This window comes from Dipteris shenzhenensis, chromosome 29 (assembly GCF_047967505.1).
Source record: "Dipteris shenzhenensis isolate YYH24624 ecotype China chromosome 29, Dip_SZ_1.0, whole genome shotgun sequence".
Lineage (NCBI taxonomy): Eukaryota > Viridiplantae > Streptophyta > Polypodiopsida > Gleicheniales > Dipteridaceae > Dipteris > Dipteris shenzhenensis.
In genome coordinates, this window is record NC_141624.1 from 47,418,260 (window position 1) to 47,435,051 (window position 16,792).

Genomic DNA, 16,792 nt, shown 5'->3' on the forward strand with positions numbered 1-16,792 from the left:
CTCATCCAGTCTCCTTCTAACGAAGGTGTGCACCTCTGTATGTTGCTAATAAGAAAGGCCTTCCACGGTTCCTACCCTGGCATAAGTCCCCGCACCACCATCTTGCATAGTAAAGCTCTGCACTACAAATCTAGATCAATAATATTGAGACCCCCTTCTTGTGTAGGGAGGATGAGGGTCACCCAAGCCACCCTGGCTAAGGTATCTACTGTGCCATCAAGCCCACTCCAAAGAAAATTTCTTATCGGTCTCCTAAGCTGAGTGATGCAGTCCCTAGAATAGCACCAATAAGAACAAACAAACCAGGCCGTGGCCAAGAGGACTTGGTTGACCACCACAACTCTAGAGGCAAGATCCAGCTTCGCTGAGCTTCAAAAAAGGAGCTTCCTCCTGATGCTCTCCAACCTGCTGCGTGGAAGAAATATCCAAGCCGACCTAGCAACCCAAATACCTGACAGGCACACCCCTCTGAACCCAAGTGAATCCTATGTCAAGTCCCCAAACTGAAGTGTCCTCATCACTGATCCAAAAGCCATTGGATTTATGCCAATTTATCTCCGCTCCCGCCGCCAAGCAAAATAAATCCAATGCTGTCCTAAAAGAAGTGAGCGTCTATGGAGTGGCATCTAAGTAAACTGATGCGTCATATGCCGACTCACTGTCAAGTAACTCCTCTTCCCTTCTAATGGGAAGTCTCAGCCCAAAGATGTCAGCTTGAGATCTAACATAGAAACTCATAGCTTTGGCCACGAACAAAAAAAGAAAAGTAGCAAGGTGGCATCCCTAACGGACTGATCTGGAAATCTGAAATCTCTCACCCCTTACCCCACCAATAAGTACCTGGCTATAAGCTGATCTGTACAAGGAGGAAACATCTCTAATCCAAGCATCAGTAAAGCCAAAACGAGGAAGGGTGCCCTCCAAAAAACCCCAATCTACTCTGTCATAAGCATTCTCAAAATCCAAAAGTAGAATGGCTAGATTCTGGCCGCTCTCCATGGCCCACTCTGAGGCTTCCCAGAAAGAGAAAATGTTATAAAAAATGCTTCTGCCATGCACAAATCCCGTCTGAGTGTCATGAATAAGATCTGGGAGAAGACGCTGCAATCGGAGGCTGATTGCCTTGGCCAGAATTTTGTAACAAGTCCCTAGAAGCGTGATAGCCCTCCACTAGGACACTAGATTTCTGCAACCTCCTTTCGGGATAAGGTGGATGAGACCTTCTGTAAGCGACCCGGGCATCTCACCAAAGTCCGAAATACCCTGCAAGGCTGAAGTAATATAGTCTCCAATCATATCCCAGAATGCAATGAAAAAAGAGGGAGTAAGGCCATCCGAACCTAGGCACTTGCCCTTGTGAAGGGCTGAAAGTGCAGTCCTGAACTCTATGTTGGTGAAAGGTGCATCAAGCAAAACATGCATATCCGGTTTCACCAACAAAGGGATGCTCTGCCAAATAACCTGTCTAGCATCCTCTCTATCCCGTGTCTCAGGATCAGCAGTAAGAAGGGGTGACATAAAAATCTGAAGCTATGCGCAAGATATCATCAGGATCTGTCTATAAAACCCCATGTGAGTCAATAAGTTGGGAAACACTCTCTCTACTATGTCTAGGGCCAAGAGTAGAGAAAAAGTGTTTATTGACTCTGCCACCCATCTGAATCCAGAAGGACTCCCGTGCATGAAAGGCATACTCTGCTCTCTGATCAAGCAATACCTGCTGTTGAGCCCTTGCTGCAGCAAGGCACTCCTGAATCCAAGCATCTGAAGGCCGTTTCTGCTCTTCCCTCTGCAAAGCTGCCAACTGCTGGCGAACACCAATCTCACGTTTGAGTATATCTCGTCTCCTAATACCAGAAAGGGCAGCAGCTACCTGTGATGGCAATGGCTGCCCACACTGGACATGAGAAACCCATATTTGCAGGGCTGCCTCTGTAAAGTCCTCCTCTGTGTACAAGGCATCTAGAATCCTGATGCTGGCAGATCGGCCTCTCAAGTGAGGCTCTGAGATAGCCAGCACAATAGGAAACTGGTCTGAAGTGGAAATCCCAGCAGCAATGCATACCGATCCATCTCTGTCAAGTGCCCAATCATCTACATAGAATCTGTCAATGCGTGCATGAATAGGCATCTGCTGCCTCCTGTGCGACCAAGAGAACAGGAGGGACTGTGGCTAAATAAGAAAGGCATCATCCAACCAAGTATCTCTGCTACAGTAAGGCATCCCAAGCTGCTCTCTCCAAAGAGTGAAGTCCCTCTTCTCTACCTCCTTTTTTGTCTGACGGTAACTCAACCATGTTAAAGTCACCTCCAATCACCCATGAATCCGCAATGGGGGCCCAAGAGAGCAGATCCTTCCACATAAAGACACGTTCCCCTCTAATGTTGGAGGCATACAGGTTAAGGAAACCAACCTTACACCCTCCAATCAAGAGAATAATCCACTGAGCTCTAGAGGGAATAATGACTCCGTGTCCAACAACCAAGGGGAGAACCGACTACGAAGCTGAAATAGAAGTGCCCCCCTTGGTGCCCAAGGCAGGCGACCAAAAAGTATGACCAGAAAGCAGTTTGCCAGACTTAGAGCAATCACTGGCATCCAACTTGTGTTCCTGGATAAAAAGGATATCAATAGCACCTCCAGTGACACCTGGATGAAGGTGATTCTGGATCGGCTGCCTACGGCGACGGTGTGGAACTCCGCCTAGGCCCTGTATGTTCCAGCTAACTATCCTCATCGACAAGAGGATGCTGGATGGAAAGGCTTACCCGACCTAGTAGAGGAGACCAGCTTCCCCAGGGCCGAAACACTCCTGCTGAGGGTAGGAAACTCAACAGGTGAAAGGATCCCTACACCAACTGAGGGGGAGGCCCTGTCAAAAGGAATCCCAATGACCGGGACCCCTAAGGTGGAGGGCACAAACTCCTCATCATCCATGAAAGTCGCCGAATCAGCCAGTCTCAAAAAAGAGTTCCTGAGAAGCAAGTCTCACCGAGGAGTGCGAAGAAGACCTGCACTCGTGGAGGAAGGACCTGCCAAGCCTCTATCAGCAGATCTGGAGCTGGGAGCTGAGGAGGCCTGTGACTGGGCTGAAGAAGGATCTATAGTCCTCATCTGTGTAAACACTCCCTCAGCTGTGGCATGAACAGTCTGAGGGGGAGAAGTTTCGATAGCCCCCTCGTGATCAGAAACGAAAATGACTGGGACTGGTGCATCTGAAGTTCCCTCTCGATGTGAAACTGTAGTATCTAGGCTGCAACGGTATCCACCTCTAGAGTCTAGATGGCATCTGTCTAAACCGCATCAAGGGTCTCCTCGTGAGGTAAAGGAGCCACTCTAACCGCTCTCCAACGTGGTACTAGGAGTGCTGCAAGCTTTGGGCGCCCTGCTGCCCCTGGTGGTCCTAGGGTGCGCGAAGTAGGGCGCCCTGCTGCTCCTGGTAGTCTTGGAGTGCGTGGTACAAGCCGCAGGGGAGGTGCAGACAGGGTAGTATGTGAAGGAGCCGCACCAGAAGACTTCGAGGGTCTTTTTCTCTTCCTTGGGCAATCTCTAGCAAAGTGCCCAAGGGTCCTGCAAATTAGGAATTTATGATGCTTTAGAGCAGCTCTGAAGGTTTTTGGAGAAATTTCGCCTTGCATTAGGTACATGAGATCTCGTTCTAGATAGCAAGAGACTTCTTCACAAGAGAAGATGTACTTGGGAGATGCCCCGGACTTCCAGGTGACTAGATACAAGCTCATTGAGCACTCATACCATTCGAGGTATTAATTTCTCTTTTTAACAAACAAGAGGAGGGTATTTTCAAGATATTCACAAACCAAACTCATCATAGTACAATGAGCAGCTAGCAAGAAGCAACCTTATCCTTTCCATTTCAAGCAACAATAAAATAACTTACCAAGCTGAATTCTTCACTATTTTGCTCGAGTGGCTCAAGATGGCAATTAAGTTGCCGATAATGAGTATAGGTTGGATCATCCTGCACACAACAAAGCAACAATAATCAAGGAAACTAGCAGAGCAAAGCAATCAAAACTGGTAATCAAGGGAATGTGCTTATATTACTCATCAAAATTCTAGTCACCTGGATCCCTCTTCTACCTATAGCAAGTCTAAGTGGGATGATGAATGCATGCCCTTTAAAAATGAGCTCCCATCTATCACACTAGAATCACCTTTCTTGTGAGACACAATGCGTAGAGATATATATAATGATATGGTGGTGTAGGATAGACTAGGACTTAGTCTATTTTGAAGTTTTTGTGTGTTCTACTACTTCGATTGTAATTCATTTTGTTGAACATTTCAGTTGGAGTTCACTTGCGTTCAATTCTTGTTCTCTTGTGTTCACAATTCTTCTCCATTCTTATCAAAGCTAGTCGATTCAGACTCTGCTCCTGCAAGCTTCCCCTCCCCCCCCTCGCCGTTAGCTCTACCTCCCCCTAGCTCCTCCCCTCGCCGCGACCACCCCCATCCCTCCCCCTCCGCCCTCGACCCCCGTCCCCCCTCCCCCTCACCCGCCGCCCACCTCGCTGCCCCCTCGCCTCACCTCCGCTCCAACCCGCCCCCTCGCTCCAACCCGCCCCCTCGCCTCCGCTCCAACCCGCCCCCTCGCCCACGCTCCAACCCGCCCCCTCCGCTCCAACCCGCCCTCGCCCTCGCCTCGCCTCCGCTCCAACCCGCCCCCTCGCTGCTCCCTCGCCATCCGCCCCGCTCCAACCCGCCCCCTCGCTGCTCTCTCGCCCCGCCCCTCCGCTCCATCTCACCTCACCAACGCCGCCCCCCCCCTCGCCTCCACTCCCCCCCCTCTCCCTCGTCTCAGCCGCCCTCACCCCCCCCCCTCCGCTCTCTTCCACCCCGCCCCTCCGCCTCACCTCGCTTCACCCAACCCCCCCCCTCGCTTCACCTCACCCCCCCCCCCTCTCGCCGCTCCGCCTCACCCGCCGACCCCCCTCGCTTCACCCGCCCCCCCCGCCTCCATTCCGCTCTCCCCGCCCCCCGCTTCACCTCTCCACCCCCGCCACTCCAACCCCGCCCCCCCGCCCTTCCGCGCCCTTCCGTATTCCCCGCACCCCGCAGCCTTCACCCCGCCCTCCGTTCCGACCCCCCCGTTCCCTCACTTCGCCTCGCCCGCCTCACCCCCAGGCTCCACCTCCCGCTTCGTCCCCCTTCTTGGGTAGCAGCCTGTTTTTTCCTCATCGGAAGCTTGCAGTTAGTCTTGGCGGTATGGCGGCCCCCTGCCCGGATCCGGAGGCCCAATCGGACCCTCCCTCTCCAGATGCCTACCGCGTTATCCTGACAGAGCAACAATCATCTCGTGTTCAGGAGGTTGCCATTGACTTTGCTCGTACCTCTGTTTACGGTAGAGTCATTGGACACTCCCCCTCCAGGTCTACCATCAGGGACTGGCTCCAGTCCACTCTCCTGCTAGAGGATGGCCATATTGAGGAGGTGGCCCTTATGGGAAGGGGCATCTTCTGGCTCAAACTCTCCAATGAGAAAGCTGCGAGCAACCTGATTGCCGGTTCCCCCACATCGGTGGATGGGAAGATTATCATGATAGTCCCGTGGTACCGTGGATTCAGCGCAGCGGATTTCGATGTTCGGTTTCGTATACCTCGCCACCCAGTGACACTAGTTTTTCCAGGGCTTGCTACTGAGTTGCGGCCGATTGTCAGGGACTTGGGCTCCCATTTTGGCTGGGTTATGCACGACACCTTTGCCGACGCGGTGACCACGGCAGGAGCTCCCCGAGTCCGTGTGGCTGTGGCGGATCCTGCGACTCTCCCTGCAGTGATCGAGATTGTGACAGGTGCCGGCAGCATCACCCAGAGCATGATAGTCACCGGACAGCCAGGTCAGTGCCTGCGGTGCCACGGCTTTGGGCACTTGGCGGCTGCTTGTCCACGCTTCGCCAGCTCGTCTCGACCCCCCCCGCCCCCGCCCCCTCCGCCCCCACCCCCCCCCGGACAGCCACGTCAGGAGGAGCCGAGGCAGTCGGAGTCTGGTCCAGAGGTAGTGGGCGGTTGGACCGAGGTTCGAAGGAAAAGAGGAAAGAACGAGAAGATTTCGGATAAAGGCAAGGAGGCAGAGGTTACCCTTCCTGCAGCAGCACTCCAGAGACCTGACAGGCAGACGCCCCAGGGACCTGGGAGAGCTTCTTCTTCGACGGCAGCCCGCCCTCCACAGCCTCAGATCCCCCTCTCTCCCGCTCCCCCGCCTTCTCCCCAGTTTCCCCCCCCTTCGCTCGACCCGCAGTTTCAGCCCCCGCCTCCTCTTCCTCAGTCTCCTCCTCCTCCCCCTCAGCCCCAGTTCCAGATGCATCCCCATCCCCCCCCCCCCCTGTCCCCCTCGCCTCTCCTACAGAGTTAGCTGCACCGTCGGCTTTCCAACCGAGTGCAGCCCCCGCTCCACCTCCTCCACCTTCTCCGCCAGTCGCCTCCGTGGAGTCCGAGTCGCCTATCCCGCAGCCTCCTCCCCCTCCCCCCCCGCTGGCAGGACACCCGGAGTCTATACCACCAGTGGAGCAGGCTTCCCTTCCCGCTAGCCCCTCAGTGGCAGACTCAGCTGGGTCTCAGCTCCAGGAGAGAGAGCTTCCTCGAGACTTTTACAGATCTGGCCCCTGGGACTACCTGGATGTGGCCGACCTTGGGACCTTCCCGGCTTGTCTCGACATTAGTATCTTCCTGCTCCGCAAAGGGGCGGATGGGAAGATTGCTGCCTTGGCTCCCAGGGATGGCCCTAGCTTCGCTTTCACGTTCCTCAGCGATGGCACTGAGACCTGGACAGACGACTCGGTTTGGGAGGCTCTCAGAGAGCAGACACACGCCCAGGTTTGCTCCTGGATAGGCCCGTCCGGTGGGCAGCTTCTCGAGACTCAGTGGTCCGAGGGCGATGTGCGCCTGCGGTGGCGTTGCGCCGCCAAACGCTTCCGACTGATTGTGATCCTCAGACCCCCCCTGTCATGGCCTCTCCCCCAGGATGTCAGAGCTTGGTCCCAACAGAAACTCCGAACCTTCTACGGGATGACCACTTCAGAGATCTCGAGCTGGCTCGAGAAGGCATTTGCTCATGGCACCAGAGGCCTCTCGCCATTGCTGAAGGTGTTGAAGAACGGGCAGGACGACCCCGTCTCCCCCTCCAAACCTTCTCATAAGCGGCAGCGCCTCCATTCCGATATGTCTGATTCTTCTTCGACTTCGACCGCGAGCAGACAGTTGTTCGCAGCCCCCCGTCCCTCTCCATGAGCCTACACCTCGTATCTTGGAATGTGAACGGGTTTCACTCTTCGGGCACCCGTGGTCCCAGGAAGCTCATTTTGCGACAGGAACTTCAGCCTGCAGTGATTGGTCGATTGGATGTACTTTTGCTCCAGGAGCACAAGCTTTCTGCGGCTCATTCCCGTAGCTGCGGGAAGGTTCTCCCTGGACGTTCCTACACTTATTGGGAGCCTTCGATCGGCGCACAGGGGAGGAGTGGGGGTGTCTGTACCTCCGTGTGCGAGCAGTTAGCCCAGGAAGTTTTCGGTCACAGCACGTTGATCCCAGGCCGAGCCCTTTGGGTAGGCCTGAATTTGGAGGGATCCAAAATAGGAATCCTCAACATTTATGCTCCCACAGACCTCCGATGCAGAGCCACCTTCTGGAGGACACTTACAGGGATTCTTCCAGACATGGATTCCTGGATTGTTGGAGGAGACTTCAACAACCTGGAGTCCTTGGAGGACCAGCAGGGCAGAGATCCGGAGTTCACAAGTATGGCTCAGGCAGAGCAGTCAGCTTGGGACTCTTTCATCTTCGCGACACGAGGGAGGGACAGTTGGAGAGACCCGTCCTTCCGGCGTTGGCACGGGAGCCTGGACTTCTCTTGGGGCTTCCGCAGGGAAGGAGGCAGACTCCTGGAGAGGCTTGATAGATTTTATGTCAGTGATTGGGCCATCAGTAGAGGGGGCCAGGCGGGTATAGTTCCAGGAACGACACTCTCCGACCATGCGCCTGTGCTCCTATCATTAGATTCGGCAGCCCAGACTCTCCCCCCCCGATCATGCAGGATTCCCGACTCCATCTTCTCAAGGGTGGACGTGCGTAGCAGCATTTGCAGTCTTTGGGACAGAGACTGGGGGGAGGGCGTGGATCTGGTAGACTCGATCGCGCAGGCTCTGCAGGAGTCCAGCCAGATCTGCCAGCTCGCAGCCCTACAGGTTCGACAGGATTGGTGGGGCAGAGAGAGAGCTCTTCGGAGGGACCTCGCCTCCATTCAGCGACTCCAGCAGGCTTCCCCGGGCTCGGAGGAGCTTCGGATCCAGGCCCTTCGAGCCAGAGCCCTCCTGGAGGAGACCCTCCAGCGTCGCTCCGAGTTTTCCTATCACGCCTCTCTCTCCTTCTGGGCCCGGAAGGGTGACCGGATGTGCAGGGAGTTCTTCAGGACGCATGGCCAGAGAGCTGCAGGTGATCAGCTTCGGAGTCTCAGGACAGCGGATGGTCACATCGTTACGGATCCGGGGGAGGTCCTGGGGTTGGCCACTGACTTCTACAGGACCCTCTTCCAGCGGGAGCCGCTTGCCCCTCGTGCTAGTCGTGCCCGTGAGGAGGTGTGGAGGCACATTCCACCCCTGGTCCAGCCTAGCATGCAGGCGACGTTGTTGGCGCCGTTCACCTCGGATGAGATGTTGGAGGCCTTGATGGCTATCGACGGACAGAAATGCCCAGGTGAGGATGGGCTATCCCGAGCATTTTTCACCTCCTTCTGGGACCAGATCCATCAGCCCCTCCTTGCAGCTCTGCAGGGGATTTTCAGCAGCGGTCAGATGCCAGAGAGCCTTTCCTCAGGACTGATTTGCCTCATCCCGAAGGGAGGAGATAGACAGGAGATCCGCCAGTGGCGTCCGATCACTCTCCTTACCACTGCCTACAAAATCCTCGCCAAGATGATCAGTGCCAGAGTTCGGCCTCTACTCCCAGACCTCGTCCATGACACTCAGACAGGCTTTGTCCAGGATCGCAGTATCCTGGATAATGTCTTCACCTTTTCAGAGGCGGCGGAGTGGGCTCAGTATAGCGGATCACACCTTGCCATTTTACTTCTCGACTTCGAGAAGGCCTACGATCGCGTGGACTGGTCCTTTTTGGAGGGGACTCTGGAGCGGCTAGGTTTCCCGGCAGGTTGGATTCAGGGTATCTCAGCTTTGTACAGGACAGCGTCTAGCAGAGTCATCATTGGAGGCAGGATGGGTGAGCGCTTTAGCTTGGAGAGATCAGTACGTCAGGGCTGCCCCCTGGCTCCTTACCTGTTTCTCTTCTTCGCCAAGGCCATGACTTACTACCTTCGGGCGAGGTCCACAGGGCTCAGGGGTGTTCGCCTTCCACTCCGGGAGGACACGGAGCTTTTGGACTCGGAGTACGCAGATGATACAGCCCTTTATGTCCAGGACGATGAGAGGATGCTAGAGAGGGTGCGGATGGCCCTGGAGGTTTTCTGCTCGGCCGCTGGTGCGAAAATCAACTGGAACAAATCAGTTGGTTTTCTCACAGACCCGGGGGCGTGTTCTCAGTGGGGGCGATTTCTGGGTTTCAGATGGATTCCACGTGGACAGACAGCTAGATACCTTGGCTTCCAGGTTGGCCTAGACATCACGCCAGCTCAGCAGTTTCTCCCGGTGCTAGACTCCATCCGACGGAAGCTGGCTTTCTGGAGCACTGCTAAGCTCTCCCTTGCAGGTCGTGCCTTGGTAGTTAACCAGGTCCTCCTAGCCACGGCTTGGTATGTGGCTTCCTGCTGGTGCTTCTCGAGATCCAGCATGGCACAGCTCAGGAGGTTGGTTCGGAACTTCCTTTGGTCTGGGGAGGATGGGCATAGAGATACCAGAGCCAGGGTTGCTTGGCAGACAGTCATTCTTCCGCAGGCTGAGGGTGGCCTGGGGGTAATTGATCCAGAGCTTCAGAGTCAGGCCTTGTTAGGCAAGCTTATCATTCGCGGTTTGACCCCAGGGGGACAGACGTGGAAGATGTTACTTCAGCAGGGAGTCGGCTCTTGTGTCCCGCGCCGAGGTGGAGAGTGGCTACCGTCCCTCAGGTGGATCTTCACCTCCGCCCCGCTCACTCAGCCCCGCTCCCCACTCGTTCGTAGCCTCCTCATGGTTTGGAGGCGGCTCCGCCTCAGTCTCATTCAGTCCCCTCCCAGCTGTCAGGAGGAGATCGATCGCCAGCCGCTTATCTGGAACGGTCAGGTCAGAGATGCCGAGGGCCTTCAGTTGGGGGAGAGATCACATATCAGGTGGGACGGCTGGATGAGGGGGCCAGCCCGATCCCTTCGTGTTTGGAGGGATACGTACAGACATCTGGAGATGACTGATCTTGCAGACGCAGCTGGAGGTGCACGTGGAGCCCAGGCGAGACGCACGGAGATCGACGGTGCGATCCCAGCTGCTTGGTTGGTTCCACCTGAGCATCAGATTCTCATGCCTGGTGACACCCGCTGGCTGGGACAGTTCACCCCCCGTGGCATTCCACTGGTGATCGCAGGACGTTTGGATGACTCCTCTATCTCCTTCTTCGCGGTTTCTGGGGATGGACGACTCAGGAGAGAGGGTGCGCTCATCGACCCCCTACTCCCGTGGCAGAGGGTTCGGGTCGTAGGCCTCTTGGGGAAGGTCTGGCGTACCGACCCTAGCATCGAGCAGGACCAGGTGCAGCTTTGGCGTCTTTGGCTCTGGGAGGGGCGGGCCTTGTCAGAGCTTGAGTGGGACCCAGGAGAGTGGTGGTGGCCAGAGATTGTGACAGGACAGGGGCCGACCTCCTTCTTCGCCTACAGTACGACTCTGGGCAGGCGAGTTCTCGGGAGGATGCAGAGCCGCCCCCCCACCCAGCGACCCAGCTGGTACGCACAGGGTATTTCCAGGTTCTTTTTGCAGGCATTCTGGAAGGCCTTGTGGGAGAGCTGGCGGCCGCGGAAGATCTCATACTTCCTGTGGCTTCTTGCCCACAAAGGTCTTCCAGTGGGGAGCTGGTTGAGGCAGATAGGCTAGGACGGTGGCTGCCAGATTTGCCATGCGGATGAGGAGACACCAAAACACTGCCTGTGGAGCTGCACTCGCGCCCAGGAAGTGTGGAGGTGGACTTTTGGGATTCTTACTCGCGCAGCACCAGAGCTAGGATTGATCACTTGGGGCGCGTTCTGTTGGTGCAGCACCGCACCTGGTCTTCATCACTTATTCGAGGCATGCCAGCAGGACCCCACTTTCCTTATTACACAGGGGACGTGGGGACCGCTCGAGGGTATCCCACAGCACCTAGCAGAGGCTGATACAGGAGTCCGGGAGAGGCAGCCAGTCTGGGAGATTATTAGCAGCATCACAGGGTGGCACATCTGGACCTCGCGCTGCGCGCAGATCCTAGGTGGCACCTCCTCATCGGCTGCCCAGATCATGGCGGAGATTTGGAGTGAGATTATTCATACTCTCAGAGGCCAGTGGGACCAGATTCAGGGAGACTCCCGGGCCGGTCAGGAGAAGCGGAGACGCTTCCTCCGGGCTTAGGACACACAGGGCCTCTTCTTCGCGCAGACTACGCAGGGCCTTCGGTGGCATTACTCACCACCCCGATGGCTGTTCATTCATACTCGTCTTATCCCTCCGTGAGAGGATGGTTTATTTTGCTACCTTTTAGGGCTGCGTCCGATTTGTGAACGCAGCCCGTCAGCTATAAGCTGACCTCTTGTATCTTGTTCTCGAAGTAATATAATTAGCACTGTTTTTTCGGCAAAAAAAAGCTAGTCGATTCAGCCTGCCTATTTGCTTCCCTCATGCTCCTGCTGCACTTCTGTCGCGGATAAGTGAGTTCTGCTTGCAAGCTGCTACTTCTGAGCTCACCTACACTCGTTTGGTGGCCGTACAGCTTTTGGACTAGCTCCTACTTGCGTCGCCATCGACATGATCTCCTGCTAATCCAAAAGCCTCACCATTCACTGCCATTCAGCTCCAAAGACACCGTACAAGTTGTTTTCCAGAAGGCCGTACAATCTATACAATTGTACAGATTGTTGCACGTGTCTCCCGCCCGAAATCTGCCCATCCGTACAGCCCATTCAGCTCCGTACGGACTGTTTCCATACACTTTCATACACCCGCACAAGTCCAAACTACTGCCTCCCCATCCATACAATCCGTACTGTATAAACTTGTACAGTCCGTACTGTACAGACTTGCTGTCCGTATAGTTCGCCTCTCCACCTCGCCTCTCAGCTCGCTCATTGCCTCGCCAACTTGCCCATGGCCTCCCCACATTGCCACTTGCATCTTCAGCTCCGGATTCAACTTGGTAGTCGATTTTTGCTGTTGCTCCAGCTCGAGATCCTTGCTTCGCACAGGTGTCAGTGCATTTGGCACAGTTTTTGGCTACACATTGAGTGCAAATCATTGCTCAGGTGTTGTGCAATTTTTAACCCAAGTGTTGGCTGTAAATTGATGCACTTTTGGATGCCTATTGAGCAAGAGTTTGCTATCGCATTGTGAGCCATTGTTTGACTGAGACTCAAGCTGATTTTTTGGGGCAGAAGTATATTGCATTTGAGCCATTGTTTGGCTGTGGTTGAGGACAATTTTTTGGGGCAGCAATGTAGTGCTTGATTGCATTGTATATCCTAGAAGGGATTGAGATTTGAGCAAAATTTTTGGGGCAGATTTACTGCTATTTCAGAGCAGCCACTGTCAGTGAATGCCATTGCAGTGATTGCATAGCAATCTAAGTTGTCCATTTGCTGTCTTTTCCTCTACAGTACACTTGCATTTATTCTTGAGCTTGCAATCATGTCTCTCAATAAGAATTTTGGCACCATGACCAACATACATAAGTTGGATGGACCCAACTATGCTTTGTGGTCGTTTACACTCAATAATATCTTGGTTGGAAAGGGCTTATGGGACATTGTAAATGGGTATGAGACTAGACCTGGTGCACCTAGCTCTAGTGAATGTTCCACTACCACTCAAGGTTCTATTGCCACTACCCATGTGGGTATGAGACTAGACCTGGTGCACCTAGCTCTAGTGAATGTTCCACTACCACTCAGGGTTCTATTGCCACTACCCATGTGGCTCCCACAGAAGATCAGAAGAGGTTTGATCGAAGGGATGCCCGAGCTTTCTCTTTGACTGCATTGTTTGTGAAGACACACATTAAGTCCACTATCAAGTCTTGCAAGACTTCAGCTCAATCACTTGTGCAGGAAGGTCAAACTATTTCAACTCATATTGCAAAGATTACTAACATTCACGATGACCTCGCAGAAATTGGTCTCTATCACCCTTAATAGTCTGGAACGCTCGTATGATACGCTTGTTACTTCCTTGACTATTATGCTCAAGGTTGCTCCACTCAATTTTGAGGAGCTAGTTGGCTTGCTCTTACAAGAAGAAACGACGACTTCCAATTCAGCCCATTCCTCTAGTCAAAGTTAGCAAGCACATGCCACTCATGGAAAGGGTAAAAGGCCAGCCATGCTTATCAGCCCATGAAGAAGGGGAATTGTAGGCTCACGGACTGGTCATGGTGGCACATGTTCATCCAAAAGGTGCCACATCATGTAGCAAAGGGAACCAAGTGTAAAGCCTATCGAAAGACTTCAAACTTGGAAGACAACTGCTCTCGAACATAATCATAGTGAACTTTAATGTGCTTGGTACGCGCATGAAACACTAGATTACGCGCAACGGCCAAAGCACTCTGGCTGTCAGTGTAGACCATAGTGGAGGATGTCTGGCGAATACCAAGATCTGTAAGTAACTCTCGAAGCCAGACACACTCTACTATAGCGGTGAAGGCTGCCCTATACTCAGCCTCACAGCTGGATGTGGCAACTGTTGGTTGCTTCTTGCTGAGCCAAGAGATACATGAACTGCCAAGCAAAAAACAATTGCCGGTATGCGACACTTCGGTGTCGGAACAACCTATCCAGTCACTATCCGTGTAAGCATGCATGGTAAATGAACCCTAATCACCATAGAAGAGGACTAAATACTGAGTGCCTCTGAGATATCTGAAGACCCTCTTCACTGCCTGCCAATGCTGTGAACTGGGCATGTGCATGAGCCTACTTAGCTAGGATACTGCATACTGTACATCAGGTCTGGTGTGGCATAAGTAAATGAGACATCCAACAGCCTGCTGGTAAAGAGTGATATCACATGGTGGGCTCCCATCATGAGCTGAAAATTTGAAGCCAAGATCCACTGGAGTAGAGATTGGCTTGCAATCCTCAAATTGAAAACGATCAAGGAGCTGTCCAATATACTTGGACTGTGACATCATAATACCTCCCTCAACACGAGCAAACTGAATGCCCAATAATAGTGCATCTGTCCCATGTCTCACATTTCAAAAGCTTGCTGCAAATCAGCCTTGAAAGCTGCAATATGCTGAGTATCAGGGCCCGTGATCAGCATGTCATCCACGGATAAAATCAGCACTAAAAAATCAGATCCACTCCCATGGACATAAAGAGTGGGCTCTGTAGGGCTATTCTTAAAACCAAGGGACAGTAAGTGTAGATGAATTTTGGCATACCATGCCCCGGGTGCCTGCTTCAAACCATAAAGGGCTTTTCTCATCCGGCATACCTAGTTTTCATAGCCAACAACCTCAAGGCTAGGAGGTTGTGTCACATAAACTTCATCCTGCAGATCCCCATCAAGAAAGGCACTCGTGATGTCAAGCTAGTGCACTTGCCAATGGTGATGGGCTGCAATGGCAATGACACATCTAATAGTAGTAATACTGGAAGTGGGAGCAAAGGTCTCCTCAAAGTCAATGCCTTGTTGTTGAGCATACCCTTTTGCAACAAGACGGGCTTTGTGTCGATCTATGCTGCCATCAGATTTCCTTTTTAATTTGTGGGTACCAATGGCATGCTTGCCGGGAGGGAGATCTACTAATTCCCATGTGTCCTTTTTGGCAATAGATTTTAGCTCATCTCGCATTACATCCTTCCACTCTTGGCTCTTCATTGCACAAAGGCTCTTCATTCCAAGATGTAGCAAGGAGTGCAAACTCAAGAATGTAACCATGCATCTATCTATTCCCTGCTCCTGTCCAGGCAGCAAGAGGTTGATCTTCTTTGCTGTCCCTCAACGTGTCAAGGAGCCATCTGGGAACTTGCCTTTGCTGTCTCACTTGCCTATTAGCACAACTTTGCTCTTCCTGCAAAAGTAAAGTGACTAACTGATCAGAGTAGTGGTCTGGATTACCCATGGCCACTAATCGAAGGGTTGTAGCAAACCCTTGATATGTATCTGGCAGCCCATTCAATGTGGTACTGACAAGCTGAGAAATTGGCATCACCTCATCAATATTGGCCAGTTGTTCCATGAGGTCTTTGACCTTGGTCAAGTATGCATCCATAGAGTCACCTTCATTCATGCTGACTTCTTGCAATTGCCTTCTTAAGTATGCAACACGTGCCTCATTGCGAATCTAATAAAGAGAAGCCAATTTGTCCCAAGCATCCTTTGTTGTCCTGCATGACCAGATGTGTGGAATTTATCCTTTGATCAATGCATTGTAAGAAAAGCCTGGCCTTACATAAACATGCACTCTCACATACTCCCTTGATATTAACCTTGGTTAGATTCTCTCAAGTATAATAACATGCTCCTCCATAAAGTTGACTTGAGATTATGTATAATTTTTGGATCTCTCATTCCCTTTGATACCTCGTAGGATCTCATAGTGCTCTGGCTAGATAAAGCCTAAAAATGCCCTTAAAAATGGGGATTTCTTTACTTTGGATTCCCTCTCTTTAAAAAATGCCTTTAAGAATGGGAGCTTGGTTCTATCTACTAGTAGTCCTCTCATGAAAAAGTGCCTCGAATGTTCTTAGTCCCTCTCATATTTACCTAGATGCTAAGTTTACTTACCCATCATTTAAACTAGTCCCTTCTCCATAAAAAATAATTATCCCACATGTGGGATTGGATGGTCTCAAAAGAGCATCCCCCATAGGACCCACATGATCAAGAGGTAGCTAGGCTTCAAAGAGCCTCTATGGTGTTTGTCTTGTGGTAAGGTGGCAGGGTACCAAAACTCACTTTGGCCACTAATTGTGCTTACTAGCTTGGCACACTAGAGCACTCCCTTGAGTTCCTCTTTCCTTACCTCTTGCTGGCAACCTCTAATCTCATTCATCCCTTGGTTCTCCCTCATGGAGACTCTCCCTCTACCTTCCCCTTGAGCGGGCTCAAGCAGTTGCTCCCATCCGCCACATTTCCTCTCCCCCTCATCCTCCATTTGGTTGCCTCACTGAACAAACGATCCTTCCTCACGGTCGACTCGCTTAAGAAACAAGGTTATTTCCACCATCTTGACTTTCTCTAGCAGAACCTCAGCTTGCCTTTCCTTTCTCGGATGTGTCTGCGAAGCCCACACTTGCTTTCACTCAAGTAACTTTGTAATATTTGCAATACAAGGCTGCTAATGCACCTTGGCTACATAATTGGCTTTGGTAATGATTCGGAGTTCTACATTAAGGTTAAGAAGTTGCTCATGTAGCACAGCTTACCACTTCTTGTATTTGTTTATTCACACAGCACAACTTACGACTGAGTCTGGTAGTTGTTATCAGGGTGACCAATTCTCTGGTGGGTTGTAAACTGGAATGCAACAGACTCTATTTTCACTTTTTGGTTCGCAAGTGTTGGTTTTACTGCCATTCTAGCCCGTACATGTCGAGGCCATGTCAATGCATTGATGTTGCTCCACACTTCCTCAAACTGTAGATGGTTCCTCACGTGTGGTCTAGATC

The 16,792-nt window shown here is 52.5% G+C and overlaps 1 protein-coding gene across 4 annotated transcripts in view; it reads right to left on the reverse strand.

Annotated features, from left to right (window-relative positions):
• PARP2 (poly(ADP-ribose) polymerase) overlaps window positions 1-16,792 on the reverse strand; it is a 108,155-nt gene that overhangs the window by 17,713 nt on the left and 73,650 nt on the right. For all 4 annotated transcript variants that reach the window (XM_087400392.1, XM_087400393.1, XM_087400391.1 and 1 more), the window contains exon 13: window positions 3,900-3,980. In XM_087400392.1, coding sequence (XP_087256518.1) covers window positions 3,900-3,980 — 81 coding nt within the window. The remainder of the gene's footprint in view (window positions 1-3,899; window positions 3,981-16,792) is intronic.